Source organism: Zosterops lateralis (genome assembly GCF_965231275.1).
Source record: "Zosterops lateralis genome assembly, chromosome: 1".
Classification (NCBI taxonomy): Eukaryota; Metazoa; Chordata; class Aves; order Passeriformes; family Zosteropidae; genus Zosterops; species Zosterops lateralis.
This window is the reverse complement of record NC_139762.1, coordinates 149,689,879-149,705,756: the sequence shown is the minus strand read 5'-3', so window position 1 is coordinate 149,705,756 and position 15,878 is coordinate 149,689,879. Positions and strand designations below refer to the sequence as shown.

Here is a 15,878-nt window from a genome sequence, read left to right as displayed (position 1 = left end):
CCCAGCCGTGCAGGACTGGAGACAGGGGACACGGGGACACTGGAAATACCGGGGATGGGACAGCGACTGGGGACACCAGGAATGGGACAGGGACAGAGAATGGGGACATTGGGAAGGGGACAAGGACAGAGATGGTGACACTGGGAATGAAACCAGGAATGGGACAGGAGATGGCACAGGGACATGGTGACACCGGGACAGGGATGGTGACACTGGGAATGGGACAGGGACAGTGGGACAGGGAATGGGGACATTGGGAATGGTTTCTATAGGGTTTGGTTTTGTGGGGTTGTTTATTAAAAGGTTTGTTTTATAGTGTTGTTACTTTAGGCTTGTTTCTATAGGGTTTGGGTTTATAGGGTTGTTTTTAACAGTGTTCCTATAGGATTGTTTCTGTGAGGTTTGTTTTTATGGGGTTTCGTTTGGAGGGGTCGGGTTTGTAGGGCTGTTTCTGTGGGGTTGTTTCTGTAGGGTTTTTTTTTGGGGGGGGGGGGTTATTTTTATTGGGTTGTTTTTGTCGAGCTGGATTTGGAGTTGTTCCTGTGGGGTTGGTTTTTGTAGGGTTTGGTTGTTTCTGGGGGGTTGTTTCTGGGGGGTTCTGTGGTCCCCCCAGTGCTCCCAGTTCCCTCCCGGTTCCGGTGCCAGGCCGGGCACTCCCCGCTGTCCCCCCGGGCACGGACCGGACACTGCGACAAAGGGACAAATGACAAAGGGACAAGAAAAGGACAAAAAGGGACAAAGAGCCTTTTGTGGCCGGCCGTGCCAGGGGGGACACGGGGGGACAGAGATGGGGACACGGGGGACACACGGGACACTGGCACGGTGGGCTGGGAGGGGACAGGGGACACCGAACTGTCATTGGGGGTGGAAAAGTGACACCAAACTGGGAATGGGGGTCTCCCCCTCCCCCATTCCTGTCCCCCGCCACCGGGTGGGGCAAGCGCCGGGACCCTCAAACCCTGAACCGACCCCAAAGCCAGCCCCGAACCCCAACCCAACCCCAGAGCCCACACTGACCCATCCTACAGTGACCCCAAATCCCAATCCTCAACCCCAAACCCCAAACCCAACAGCGACCCCGACACCGACCCCAGCCCCAGACAAGACCCCACACCCCAAATCCCAAATCCCAAACCACAAACCACAAACCCCACACGGACCCCACAATGACCCCAACCCCAACCCGACCCCAAACTCAAATCCCGAAGTGGCCCCAAGCCGACCCCACATGGGCCCCGCCCTAATCCCGGCACAAAGAGCAGCTGTGGTGGCATCAAAGGGACCCTTGTGCGACACCGGGGACACACCGCGACATCAAAGGGACCCTTGTGCCACCCCGAGCACACACCGGGGCCACCTCGGGGGCACTGTCACCCCCTGGGGACATCCCAGGCACTGTCACTCCCCCTGCCGGCGACACTGCCAGCCCCCAGGGGCTCCCAAACACCGGTGGGGCACGGGATCCCAAATGTGCACCTGGAACCCCCAAATTCACACCTGGGAACCCCCAAATCTCACCTGGAAACCCCAAATCCACATCTGGGAACCCCAAATCCGCACCTGGAACTCCCGGGGTTCCCGATCTGGGCTCTGGAGACCCCAAACTGGGGGTCCCGGATCTGGCTCTGGGGTCCCCCAAAATGGGGCTGGGGGTCTCGGTTGACTCTGACTCTGGGGGTCCCCAGAGCAGTCCCGAAGTGCCCGGGGCCACTTTGGGGTCCCCGCGCCGGGACAGAACCGGCTCCGCCATTTGAGGGGTCCCGGTTTGGGGGTCCCGGTTTGGGGGGTCCCGGTTTGGGGGTCCCGGTTTGGGGGTCCCCGCGCGGTTCGGGCAGGGCGGGGCCGGCGCCGTTCCCGGATCCCGCTCCCGGTTCCCGGTGCCGCTGCTGCCCGGGAGGTTCTCGGTCCCGCAGGGCCAGTGCAGTCCCGGTTCTATCCCGGTGCGGTCCCGCTGCAGTTCCTGGTGCCGCAGCCGTTCCCGGTCCCGGCGCTGGTGCGGTGCCAATCCCCGCGGTTCCGGTGCAGTCCCGGGGCGGTGCCGGTGCAGTCCCGCTGCGGTTCCGGTCCAGTTCCGACACCCGCAGTGTTGGAGCCGTTCCCGGTGCCCCGGACGGCCCCGGTTCGGTGCCAGTCCCGGTGCTCGCGGCCCCGCCGCAGTCCCGGGGCGGTTTTAATGCGGCCCCGGGTCAGTCCCGGCTCCGTCCCGCTCTGAGCCCGGTTCGGTGCCGGTGCCCGCAGTGCGGCCCCGATGCGGTTCCGGTTCGGTGTTAATGCGGTCCCGGTTCAGTCCCGGGCCGGGGCCGGTTCCATCCCTGTTCCATCCCGGTGCCGGTTCGGGGTTGGGGTTCGGGCGCGGTTCGTGCCGGGATTGGCTGGCCCCGGCCCCGGCCCCGGCCCCTCCCCGGGCCCCGCCGCTAAAAACGGCCCGGGCGGGCCCGGCCCCGCAGCGCCGGTACCGGCACCGGAGCGATGGGACACGGAGCGGGGACACGGTGAGACCGCGGGGACAGCGGGGGACACCGAGGGGACACCGAGGGGACAGCGGGGGATGGAGGGGACATTGAGTGACAGAGGGGACGCTGAATGACAGAGGGGACACTGAAGGGACAGCGGGGACAGCGGGCCCGGCCCCGCCGCGCCGGTACCGGCAGCGATGGCAGAGACACCCAGGGGACAGCGGGGGGACACTGAGGGGACAGCGGGGACACCCAGGGGACAGCGGGGACACTGAGGGGCTGTGGGGACATTGATGGGGCAGAGCCCAGGGTGAGGCACGGGGGGACAGCGGGGACACCGGGGGGACAGAGGGGACACTGAGGGGACAGAGGGGACACTGAGGGGACAGAGGGGGGACACTGAGGGGACAGAGAGGAGCCCCGGGGCAGCAGGACACGGGAACAGAGGGGACAGCGAGTGACATTTGGGGGCCCGGCTGTCCCCTGGGGGTGACAATGGTGACGATGTCCCGTTTGGGGACCCGGCTGTCTGTCCCCAGCGGGGCTCGGGGGGGGGGGGGTGGCGGTGTCCCGCTGTCCTCAGGCTGTCTGTCTGTCCCCGCAGGGTCCCCGCGCTGGCCGTTGTTGTCACCCTCCTGCTCGTCGCCACCGCGGCCGGCGATGGTGAGGGGGGGGCGGGTCCCCCGGTGTCACCTCCCGTGTCACCCCCCGCTGTCACCACCGTGTCTCCCCCAGTGTCACTGTGATGTCACTCGGTGTCCTTTGGTGTCACCTCCTTGTCACCCCCTTGTCCCTCTGTGTCACTCCCAGTGTCACCCCCAATGTCACCCTCGTGCCACCCCCACATCACCTCCCTGTCACCTCGGTGTCACCACCGTGTCCCCTGCAGTGTCACCCCCCTGTGTCCCCCTCATGTCACCCCCGGTGTCACCTCTCTGTCACCCCCGGTGTCCCCCCGGTGTCCTCGGTGTCCCCTCCCCGCTATCTCCCCGGTGTCCCCCCGCTGTCCCCTCGGTGTCCCCTCCCGGTGCCACCCCCGCTGTCCCCTCGGTGTCCCCTCCCGGTGCCACCCCCGCTGTCCCCTCGGTGTCCCGTCCCGGTGTCACGCGGTGTCCCCTCGGTGTCCCGTCCCCGGTGTCCCCGCTGTCCCCTCGGTGTCCCGTCCCGGTGTCACGCGGTGTCCCCGCAGGGCCCTCGGGTCCCCTGGAGGTGTCGCTGTCGGCGGAGGGGCAGAGCCCAGGTACGGCCGGGGGGGCCCGGGAGGGTTTGGGGACTTTTGGGGACATTTGGGGACACGGTGGGTGACGCTCTGTCCCTCCCCGTGTCCCCTCCTCTGTCCCCGTGTCCCCAAATGTCCCCAAATGTCCCCAAATGTCCCCCCAGACCCGGCGGGTCCCGCGCGGCTCGAGGCGTCCGGAGAGAGTGAGTGGGGGAGGGGCGGGGGACACCCCAAAACCCCCCACCCCCCCCGGGGAGCCCCCAAACCCCCCCGACCCCTTTGGAACCCCCAAATCCCCCCGGTGACCACGAACCCCCCCCCCGGGAACCCCAAAATCCCCCCAACCCCCCCCGGGACCCCAAATCCCCCAAACCCCCCGCGGGGACCCCCAAAGACCCCCGGGGATCCCCAAAACCTCTCGGGGACCCCAAAACCGTCCTGACCCCCCCCGTGTCCCCCCCAGGTGACCTCAGCACCGCGGCGCACCTGGGCAAAGGTAGGGGGACCCCAAACATGGGAACAGGGACCCCAAACATGGGAGAGAGACCCTAAAATGGGCTCGGGGACCCCAAAAATGGGGACAGAGACCCCAAAACTGGGGATGGGGAACCCAAAAATGGGGACGGGAACTCCAAAATTGGGCACGGGGACCCCAAAATTGGGCAGGGAGACCCCAAAAATGGGGAGAGGAACCCAGAACTGGGGACAGAGCCCCCCAAAATGGGCATGAGGACCCCAAAAATGGGGACAGAAGCCCCAAAAACGGGCACAGGGATCCCCAAAATGGACACGGGGACCCCCAAAACAGGCCCAGCCCCCCTCCCCAGATTCCTGCCCCCCCGGGGGTCTCTGTGCCCCCCGTGACCCCCCGATGTCCCCAGCTGTGACGTCACTGGCCTTCCCGGGGTCCCCGCTGGCCACGGACCCCCGAGACCCCCCCGGGGACCCCCGAGATCCACCCCCGGGGGGCGACCCCGGCTCCGAGAGCGGCTCCGAGAGCGCCCACCCCCTGCGGGGGGCACCCCCAGGTGCTGGGGAGGGGGCTCGGGAGGGGGCGGGGGGCCCCGAGGTGCGGGGAGGGGTCCCTGGGTGTGAGGAGGGGTCTCTGTATATTGGGTGAGGGTCCCGGGGTGCCGGGTGGGGGTCTCTGGGGTGGGGGTCTCTGGGGTGGGGGGGGTCCCCGGGGTGGGGAGGGGTCTCTCAGTGCTGGGTGGGAGTTCCGGGGATGGGGAGGGGTCCCCGGGGTGAGTGGGGGTCTCTGGGTGTGGGGAGGGGTCTCTGGGTGTGGGGAGGGGTCTCTGGGTTTTTGGGGAGGGGTCTCACTGTCCCCGTCCTCACCCCCAGGTCCCGATGTCCCCTCCCAGTCCAGCGAGTCCGAGGAGGGTGAGACCCCAAAGCCCCCAGACCCAAATCCTGACCCCAAATCCCGACCCCGGGGATCCCCCAAAGCCCCCAGACCCAAATCCTGACCCCAGAGCCCCCAGACCCAAATCCTGACCCCAAATCCCGACCCCGGGGATCCCCCAAAGCCCCCAGACCCAAATCCTGACCCCAAAGCCCCCAGACCCAAATCCTGACCCCAAAGCCCGACCCCGGGGATCCCCCAAAGCCCCCAGACCCAAATCCTGACCCCAAAGCCCGACCCCGGGGATCCCCCAAAGCCCCCAGACCCAAATCCTGACCCCAAAGCCCGACCCCGGGGATCCCCCAAAGCCCCCAGACTCCACATCCAGACCCTGGAGCCCGCAAAGCCCCCAGACCCAAATCCCGACCCCCGGGGCTGTGTGGGCACCCAGGGGAGACTCCTGGGGGAGTCCCATAACTGGGGGTCCCATAAACCGGGGGTCCCTAATTTGGGGTTTCTCCTTTTTGGGGTTCCCCAGAATTTAGGATTCCCCGGGTTTGGGATTCCCCGTTTTTGGGGTTCCCGTTTGTTGGGGTTTTGTGGTCTCCCCGTTTTGGGGTCTCCCCGTTTTGGGGTCTCCCCGTTTTGGGGTCTCCCGGTTTTTGGGGTGGCTCCGGGGCCAGCCCCGCCCTGTCGTGTCCTTGTCCTCAGGGCGGGAGCGCGACCCCGACTCCGAGGAGGTTCTGGCGGCCCAGGGTGACCGAGGGGACACCGGGGCGACACCGGGGGGTGGGGGGACACACGGGGCGGGCACGGGGACACTGGGTGGGGACACGGAGGGGGGTGACACCGAGGGGACAGGGAGTGGCCATGGGGGCACCTGGGGGGGGCACGGGAACATTGGGGGGGACACCGGGGGGACATGGCGGGGGTGGCCACGGGGACAAAGACACACCGAGGGGTGGCAGGGTGACACGGGGGGAGACACAGGGTGAGGGGTGACACCGAGAGGGACAGTGGGACCGAGGGGGCACTGGGGGTGACAGGGTGGCAGCGGGGGGGAAGGACAGGGGTGACACCGAGGGGTGACAGAGGGCGGTCACAGGGACGGGGGACACCGGGGAGGGTGTGGGGGCACTGCTGGGGACAGCGGGGGTGACAAGGGAGGGCCACAGGGACAGGGACACCGCGGGGGAGGGCCAGGTGACACTGAGGGCGGCAGTGGGGACAGGGTGGGGGTGGCAGCCGTGGCCATGGGGACAGAGGTGACAGTGCGGCGGGGTGTCCCCGCAGGGATCTGAGGTGGCCGCTGCCGCTCCCGATGGATTCTCCCGCCGTGTCCCCCCTCGGTGTCCCCTCTGTGTCCCCCCGCGGTGACCCTGGGCCGGGGGGCCCTGGGGGTGGCCGGACCCCCCCGCGTGTCCCCCCCGTGTCCCCTCCCCCCCAATAAAGTCCCTGCAGAGACACCGCGACAGCGCCAGGGGGGAGGGGACACGGGGGGGACATTGGGAGGGACATGGGCGGAACATGGGGGGGGTCACCAGGGGGACACACAGAGGGGACATCAGAGGGGCACGGGGGGGGACATGGGGGGGACACACGGGGGGGGACACGGGGGGGAACATGGGGGGGACATGGTGGGAGGACACTGGGGAGGGACATGAGGGACACAGCTGAGGGACTTGGACATGACAGGGGACACGGGAGGGGACATGGATGGATGTGAGGAATATGGGGGGGCAAGGGGGGGACACATGGGGACACACAGGGGACATGGGGGGGGACATGGGGACACACAGGGGACATGGGAGGGGGGACATGGGGACACACAGGGGACATGGGAGGGGGGACATGGGGGAGACACATGGGGACACACAGGGGACATGGGGGGGGACATGGGGACACACAGGGGACATGGGGGAGACACATGGGGACACACAGGGGACATGGGAGGGGGGGACATGGGGACACACAGGGGACATGGGAGGGGGGACATGGGGGAGACACATGGGGACACACAGGGGACATGGGAGGGGGGACATGGGGACACACAGGGGACATGGGGGAGACACATGGGGACACACAGGGGACATGGGGGGGGGACATGGGGACACACAGGGGACATGGGGGAGACACATGGGGACACACAGGGGACATGGGGGGGGACATGGGGACACACAGGGGACATGGGGGAGACACATGGGGACACACAGGGGACATGGGAGGGGGGACATGGGGACACACAGGGGACATGGGAGGGGGGACATGGGGACACACAGGGGACATGGGGGAGACACATGGGGACACACAGGGGACATGGGGGGGGACATGGGGACACACAGGGGACATGGGGGAGACACATGGGGACACACAGGGGACATGGGAGGGGGGACATGGGGACACACAGGGGACATGGGAGGGGGGGACATGGTGGGACACTAAGGGGACACCGGGGGGGACATGGGAGGGACAAGGGGATGCAGGAAGGGGGGTCATGGTGGACACCGGGGGGGGACATGGAGGAGACATGGGAGGGACAAGGAGGGACATGAGAGACACATGTGAGGACAAAGGGAGGACATGAGGAGGACACAGGAGGAACATGGTGGGGACATCAGGGGGACACAGGAACACAAGAGGGACATGGCGGGGGGTGGGGATGACACTGAGGGGACACAAGGGGGACACTGAGTGTGGTGTCCATGGGCTTCCCATGGCTCCATCCCGGAGAAATTTGGGATTGTCCCTCCTGTCCTCACCTGGGGCTGCTCCGTCTTGTCCCCAGAAACCGGACGGGGGGCGGGGGTGTGCTCCTAAACTCGGGAGCTGGAATTGGCGGAATCCCCCCAGTCCCATCCCTGAGCCCTGGGAGATTCCCGGTTCCCACGAGGGTCCTGGGGGGAATCCACGGATTGGGGGGATATTCCCAGACATTCCCTGTGGATCCTCTGTGGGCAGTTCCTGTGCCCAGATCCCAACTCCTGGAGCTAGGTCCCAATTCCTGACTCCAGATCCCAATTCACAGCCCTGGATCCCAGTTCCCATGCCTGGATCCCAATTCCAATGCCCAGACCCCAATTCTCAGGGCTGGATCCCAACTCCCAGCCCACAATCCCAATTCCCATGCTCAGACCCCAACTCCCAACCCTGGATCCCAATTTCCAGCTCTGGATCCCATTTCCTGGTTCCAGATCCCAATTCCTGGGGGTGGATCCCAACTCCCAACCCCAGATCCCATTTCTCAATTTCCAGATCCCAACTCCCAGGCCAAGATCCCAATTTCCAATCCCCATTTCCCAATATCCTGATTCCTGGATCCCAGTTCCCGGATCCCAATTCCAGATCCCCCCCCGGGTGTGAGGGTGGTGCAGGCAGAGTCGGGATTTTATAGAGATCTGTATGTGCACAGCGCGGCCTCCCGGGGGATCCACCCCACCGGACCCGCCCTGGAAAATTCCCGCACGGAATTCTGACATTCCCACGTGGGATCCACCCTGGAACGTTCCCACATAGAATTCTGACATGTTCCTACCCAGGATCCATCCCCACAGGTTCCCACCAGATCCATCCCGGCACACTCCCATAAGGAATTCTGACATGTTCTCACCTGGGATCCATCCCGGAACATTCCCGCATGGAATTCTGACACATTCCCACACGGGATCAAGACATTCCCACCTGGAATTTTGACATTCTCACATGGAATTCCAACATATTCCTACGTGGAATCTGGACATTCCCAATATGGTATTCCGAGACATTCCCGTTTGGGATCAAGACTCACTCCCATATGGGATCCAGACATTCCCATATGGAATTCTGACACGTTTCCACGTGGGATCTGGCCATTCCCCTATGGAATTTAGACACGTTCCCATTGGGAATCCCGATGGTTTCCCGTGCGGGATCCGGGTCCTTCTCTCGTGTAAAAACCCCAAATTCAGTTCGGGGGTCACTGCTCCCAATCCCGAGGTCCAGGGCAAGAAATCCCAGAGCAGAGGAGGAGCGGGGAAATCTGGGAACACCAAACCGGGAGCACGTGGAATTCCAGCAGGATTCCCCCTGAATTCCAGGGGAATCCCCTCAGAATTCCAGTGGAATCACTGAGAATTCTATCAGGATCCCCCCAGAATTCCATCAGGATCCCCCAAAATTCCAATGGAATTACCTGTAATTCCAGTGGGATCCCCCCAGAATTCTAGAGTGATCCACCCAAAATTCCAGAGGGAATCCCTCAAAATTCCAATGGAATTCCCCATAATTCCAGTGGGATCCCCCCCAAAATACCAGAGAGATCCCCCAAAATTTCAATGGAATTCCCTGTAATTCCAGTAGGATCCCCCAGAATTCCAGTGGGATCCTCCCAAAATTCCAGAGGGATCCCCCCCCCAGAATTCCAGAGGGATCCTCGCCAGAATTCCAGCGGAATAAAATCCAGGAGTGCCCAGAGCAGGAATTGGAGAAGCTGAAACTGGGGCCTTGTGGGGCTGGAGGGTTTTGGGGTCCCAATGGATTTTAAGGTCCCACTGGATTTTAGGGTCCTGTGGGATTTGGACACTGCCAGGCTTTAGGATCCTATTGAATTTTGGGGTTCCCTTGGCTTTGGGGGTTCTTCTGGCACTGCCAGGTTTTGGGGTCATGTGGGATTTTGGGATCCCACGGGTTTTGGGGTCCTCTTGGCTTTGGAAGTCTTGTTGGCAGTGTTGGGTTTTGGGGTCCTGTGGTGTTTGGGCACTGCCAGGTTTTGGGATCCCACTGGATTTTAGGGTTCCATAGCATTCGGGGCACTACCAGATTTTGGGGTCCTGTAGGATGTTGGAGTCCCATTGGAATTTAGGGTCCTGTGGTGTTTGGGCACTTCCAGGTTTTGAGATCCCACTGGATTTTGGGATCCTATTGGATTCTGGGGTCCACTTAGCCTTGGGGGTCCTGTGGGATTCCAGCACTGCCATGGCTTTGGGGGTCTGGTGGAATTCCCAGGATTTCCGGGTCCAGGATCCACTGGAATCCTCTGGGATCCCTCAGGATTTCTCTGGGATGCTCCAGGATTTTTTGGGATCATCTGGAATCTTTTGTGATGCTCTGAGACACTCCAGGATTTTCTGGGATCCTCTGGAATCCCTTGTGACGCTCTGGGATCCTCTGGGATCTCCTGAAACGCTCCAGGATTCCTCAGGATGCTCTGGGATGGTTTGGGAACCTCCAGGATGCCCTGGGATCCTCCAGGATTCCCTGGGACGATTTGGGATCCTCCAGGATTCCCTGGAATGCTCCAGGATCCCCCAGAATGATTTAGGATCCGCCAGGATTCCCCGGGATCCTCCGAGGGGAGCGGCGGCTCCAGGATTTTGTGCGAAGCAGGAGGAGTCGCTTGGGGCTTCCTTTCCTTTTCCTGGGATCCTTCTCCCAGTTCCTTTTCCCAGGATTCTTTCCCAGTTCCTTTTTCTGGAATCCTTTTTTGGGATCCTTTTTTCCCGCTCCTGTCCCTGTCCCCCGTTCCAGGCTTTAGGACACGGCCGGGTCCTTGGGCGTGGGATCCTCGGGATATTCCTCGGGATACTCCTCGGGATACTCGTCCCCATCCGGGAAACACGGCCCCTCCCCCAGCTCGAAGAAGATGGGGAGATCCCCGGATCCGACGTCCACGGCACTGGAATCCACCAGGAACAGCGGCTGGACTGTGCAGGGCACCAGCTGCTTCCCTGGGAAAACGGGAATTTGGGATTGGGATTGGGAATGGGGGAATGGGATTGGAGTAATGCACCAGGAACAGGGAAACAGGGGCTGCAGGGAATTTCCAAATCCCAAAATTCCCCAAATTCCCTCTGGGAATACCAGAGTACCCCACCCCACTCCTGAATCCCAAAATTCCTGCTGGGAATGCTGGAATGTCCCACCCCATTCCCAAATCCCAAAATTCCCCAAATTCCCACTGGGAATACTGGAGTCCCTCACCCCATTCGCGAATCCCAGGGATCCCAGAATTCCCGTTGGGAATATGGGAGTGCCCCAACCCATTCCCCAAATCCCAGGGATCCCAAAATTCCCCCAAATCCCTGAAATTCCCTCTGGGAATACCAGAGTCCCCTGCGCCGGGCTCGGTCTCCGTTGGTTTCTGCTGCTCCTGGGCCGAGATGAGATCCTGGATCTGCCGGAATTTCAGGAATTGTTTCCCTTCATTCCAAGGGTTTGTGGGTTTTAAAGGTGTTTATTTCCCAACCTCAGGAAAAATCCCAAATTCAGCCCCTGCTCATCCCAAACAGACCCAAAAATTATCCGGGAGAGGAAAATCCTGGGAATGACCTGGAGCTAGAGCTGCTTGAACACCTGGGAACATTCCTGGAGCAAATCCCAGCCTCGATTGTGATCCCAGCCCCAATCCCAATCTCAGTCCTGATCCGGATCCCAATCCTGATCCCAAATGGAGCCCCGATCCCAACTGCAGCCCTGATCCTAATCCCAGTATCAATCCCAGCTCTGATCCCGATCCAGGTCCCAATCCTGATTCCAATCCCAGTCCTGGTCCTGATCCCAGCCCTGATCCCACTCACAATCCTGATTCCATTCCCAGCCCTGATGCCAACCCCAGTCCCAATCCCAGCCCTGATCCCAATCCCAATCTCACCCCTGATCCCAATCCTATCCCTTATTCTGATCCCAATGCCAGCCCCAATCCCAATCCCAGCTCTGATTCTGATCCCGACCCCAGCCCTGATCTCGATCTTGGCCCTGATCCCAATCGTAGCCCAAATCCCAGCCTTGATCCCAATCCCAATCCTGATCCCAATCCCATCTTAGATCCTGATCTTGGTCCCAATACCAGCCCCTATCCTGATCCTGATCCTGCCCTTGATCCTGATCCCAGCCCCCAGCACAACCCCAATCCTGATCCCAGTCCCAATCCCAGCCCTGATCCCAATCCTGGCCTTGATCCCGATCCCAATCCCAAACCTGATTCCAATCCTGGCCTTGATCCCAATCCCAAACCTGATGCCAGCCCTGATCCCAATCCCAGCCCTGATCCCAAATATGGGCCTGATGTCAGCCCCAGTCCCAGTCGTGATCCCAGTCCCAGCCCTGATCTTGGATCTCGATCCCAATCCCAATTCTAATCCTGGCCTTGATCCCAATCCTAACTCAGATTCCAATCCCAGCCCTGATCCCGATCCTGGCCTCGATCCTGATCCCGGCCTTGATCCCGATCCCAGCTCTGATCTCAGTTTGAGTCCTGATCCTGATCCTGATCCCAGCCCGAACCCATGCCCCAATCCCGATCCCAGTCCCGATTCCAATCCCAGTCCCAATCTCAATCCTGTCCTTGATTCCTATCCTGATCCCAGCCCTCATCCTCATCCTGGCCCAAATCCCAGCCCCAACCCTGATCCCGATCCCAGCCCCAATCCCAGCCCTGATCCCAAACCTGATCCCAGCCCCAATTCCAGTTCTGATCCCAAACCCAGTTCCAGTGCTGATCCCAATCCTGGCCCTGATCGCAATCCTGATCCCAGTCCCAATCCCAGCCCCGATCACAGATTTCCTCTCTGGGTTCCGGCTCTTCCCGGCCCCGAATCCCCCAGTCCCATCCCGTGGGACTGGGAATTCCCAGCCTGCTCCCACATTCCAGGGCTGGGAAAAGAGGATCTCAAAGGAGCTGGGAGGATTCCCAGGAATCCTTGGGAATGGGACAAGGGGATCCATCCCATGGACTATTCAAAAAATCCCAACCTGTGGAATAACCTACAAATCCCATCCCACGGAATATCCCCATTCCCATCCCATGGAATATCCCAAAAAATCCTATCCCAGGGAATAGCCAAAAAAATCCCATCCTAGGAATATTCCAAAAAAGCCCATCCCAGGAATCTCCCTCATTCCCATCCCAGGAATCCCCTCATTCCCATCCCTGTAATCTGGAATATTCCCAAAAAAGGCTCCAAATCCTGGGATTTTGGACCTCCTGGGACACTCCCAGGGTGGGAAAACCCATCCCAAAATATTCCCATTTTGGGTTTTCTGGAAAACTGAAGCCCTGAGAGCCAAGCTGGGATTTGAGATGAATTTCCCAAGAAATCCCCAAATTTGTGCCCTAAATCTCAGGATTTTTTCCCTGGAAAATCCGGGATTTCCCATTTTTGGGGATGGAGATGTGAGCTGGGATTATTCCTGTTGGGAATTCCCCAAATCCTGCCTCCCTCTCCCTCGGAATTCCGAGCTCACGCTGGCCAGGCTGCTGTCCAGGTCCGGCAGGGTCACATCCGGCACTGCCATGGACGGGCTGAAGAGCTGGGGGGGTAAAAAAATGGGAATGGGATTTGGGAATGATGGAATTCCTGGGAAAAATCCAACCCTGAACTAGGGAAGGACAAAATTCCTGGGGAAAAAAAAAAAAAAACCCCAAATGTGGAAATGTCAAAATTCCTGGGAAAAATTCACCCAGGGAATGAATCCTGAAACATTCCTGTCAGGCAGAGCCCCCCCAAGGCCTCAATCCCTGATCTCCAGCCCCATTTTCCGAAGGCTCCTGGGGGATTTTGGGAAGTGGGTGACGACTCACGTCGAGCAGGGCGCTGTCCATGCTGAAGCCGTGCGTGCTCAGCATGGCCTGCAGGTTGTCCAGGCTGGAGTCAATGGTGTCCAGGTGCTCGTTCAGCTCATTCCTGCTGGGAACGCCAACACAGAGCCACTGTCAGGAACAACACCGGGAACAACAACACCGGGAATAACAACACCGGGAATAACAACACCGGGAACAACAACACTGGGAACGACAACGGCAATGGGAATGCTGGGAACAATGGGAATAACAGGAATAACAACAGGAACAGCGGGATTGGGAAAGCCCCCAGGGCAGCACAGTCAGGAACAACAACACCGGGAACAACACCGGGAATAACAACACCGGGAATAATGACACCAGGAAGAACAGCGGGAATGGGAACGCCACCAGAGAGGCACTGTCAGGAACATCGGGAACAACAAAGGGAATGACAATGCCAGGAACAACAATGGGAATGGGAATGCCCCCAGGGCAGCGCTGTCAGGAACAACGGGAATGGGAACACCGGGAACAACAATGAGAACAGGAACAACAGTGGGAATAACACCAGGAACAACAGTGGGAATAACAACAGGAACAACAGGAATGGGAATGCCCTGAGAGCAGCACAGTCAGGAATAATGGGAATAACAACAGGAATAACACTGGGAATGGGAACACTCCGAGGGCAGCGGAGTCGGGAACACTGGGAGTGGGAACGAGAATAGCAATGGGAAGAACAACGGGAACACTGGGAATAACAACAGGAACAGCAATGGGAACAACACCGGGAGCAATAATGGGAGCAACAGCAGGAACGGGAATGCCCCGAGAGCAGCAGAGTCAGGAACAATAGGAATAACAATGGGAACACTGAGAATAACACTGGGAATAAAAATGGGAACAAACAACAACGGGAACACCGGGAATAACACCAGGAATAACACTGGAAATAACACCGGGAACAACAATGGGAATAACAATGGGAACAACAGCGGGAACAACGGGAATGGGAACGCCTCAAGAGCAGCAGAGTCAGGAACAGCAGGAATAACACCAGGAACAACAATGGGAACACCAGAAACAACACCAGGAACAACAACAGGAACAACGGGAATGGGAATGCCCTGAGGGCAGCAGAGTGAGGAACAATGGGAATAATGGGAACGGGAACAACAGGAATAACGGGACAGGAACAACAACAGGAACAACAATGGGAACACCAGGAACACTGGGAATGGGAACACCCTGAGGGCAGCGGAGTCAGGAACAATGGGAACTATGGGAATAACAACAGGAATAATGGGAATGGGAGTACCAGGGCAGTGCCACCAGGAACAACGGAAATAACAACAGCGGGAATAACAAGAGGAATAACAGGAATAACAACAGGAGCAGCGGGATTAGGAACGCCCCCGAGGGCAGCGGAGTCAGGAACAATGGGAACAGCAACGGGAACAACAGCGGGAACAACGCTTTTCCCAAGCTGGGGATTCCCCCCTGTTTCCCACTTCCCCCAAGCTGGAAATTCAACCCCAATTCTGCTTTTCCCTTTGCTGGGAATTCCCGGAATTCTGGGAATCCCGCCCCATTTCCCACTTTTCCCGAGCTGGAAATTCCAGGAATCTGTTCCCTCTTTTCCTGGCAGCTCACTTGTCGAGGCAGGCGACGCTGAGGCACTTTTCCTGGGATTGGGGATTCCCGGGAGCAGCTCCGGAGTCGTTTTCCCGCAGGATGGAGTCGATGAAGGTGGATGGGGAGAGGGGGGTCTCGGCATTCCCGGGATTGCCAGAATTCCCGGAGTTCTTGGGCTCCTCCTCCACCTGCGGGCTCCGCGTGGGGCTGGGAGGCTCCTCCTTGATCCGGATCACCGGGCTGCTCCTGGTGGGACAAATAACGGGAATGGTGACAGGAAAAATAATGGGAATTATGGGAAATGGGAATAATGGCAATAATGGGAATAACGGGAAAAACAGGAGAAATGGGAATAACAAGAATAATGGGAATAATGGGAATATCAGGAATAACAGGAATAGGAAACGGGAATAATAGGAATAAAGGGAACAGGAATAACAGAAATAATGACAGGAATGACGGGGAAAAAGGGGAATGGGAATAACGGAAATGACAGGAATATTGCGAATGATGGGAAACAGGAATAATGGGAATAACAGGAATGATGGGAATTATAGGAATAATGGTAATGGGAAAGGGAATAATGGGAATAAAGAGAGTGGGAAACGAGGATAACAGGAATAATGGGGAATGGGAGTAACGGGAATGATGGGAATAGGAAACGGGAATAACGGGAATGGAAACAAT

General features: G+C 59.9%; 1 protein-coding gene across 4 annotated transcripts in view; it reads right to left on the bottom strand.

Moving 5' to 3' along the window:
• Positions 1 to 10,490: 10,490 nt before the first annotated feature.
• Positions 10,491 to 15,878, bottom strand: part of HSF1 (heat shock transcription factor 1) — a 28,067-nt gene continuing 22,679 nt past the window's right edge. For 2 of the 4 annotated variants that reach the window (XM_083864705.1, XM_083864703.1), the window contains 5 exons: positions 15,210 to 15,437; positions 13,575 to 13,677; positions 13,238 to 13,303; positions 11,099 to 11,168; positions 10,491 to 10,722 (listed from right to left, as the gene is read on the bottom strand). In XM_083864705.1, the coding sequence (XP_083720831.1) occupies positions 10,526 to 10,722; positions 11,099 to 11,168; positions 13,238 to 13,303; positions 13,575 to 13,677; positions 15,210 to 15,437 (664 nt within the window). In that variant the 3' untranslated portion in view covers positions 10,491 to 10,525. Of the gene's footprint in view, positions 10,723 to 11,098; positions 11,169 to 13,237; positions 13,304 to 13,574; positions 13,681 to 15,209; positions 15,438 to 15,878 lie in introns of all 4 variants that reach the window. The other 2 variants (XM_083864702.1, XM_083864704.1) reach the window with 2 other exon arrangements.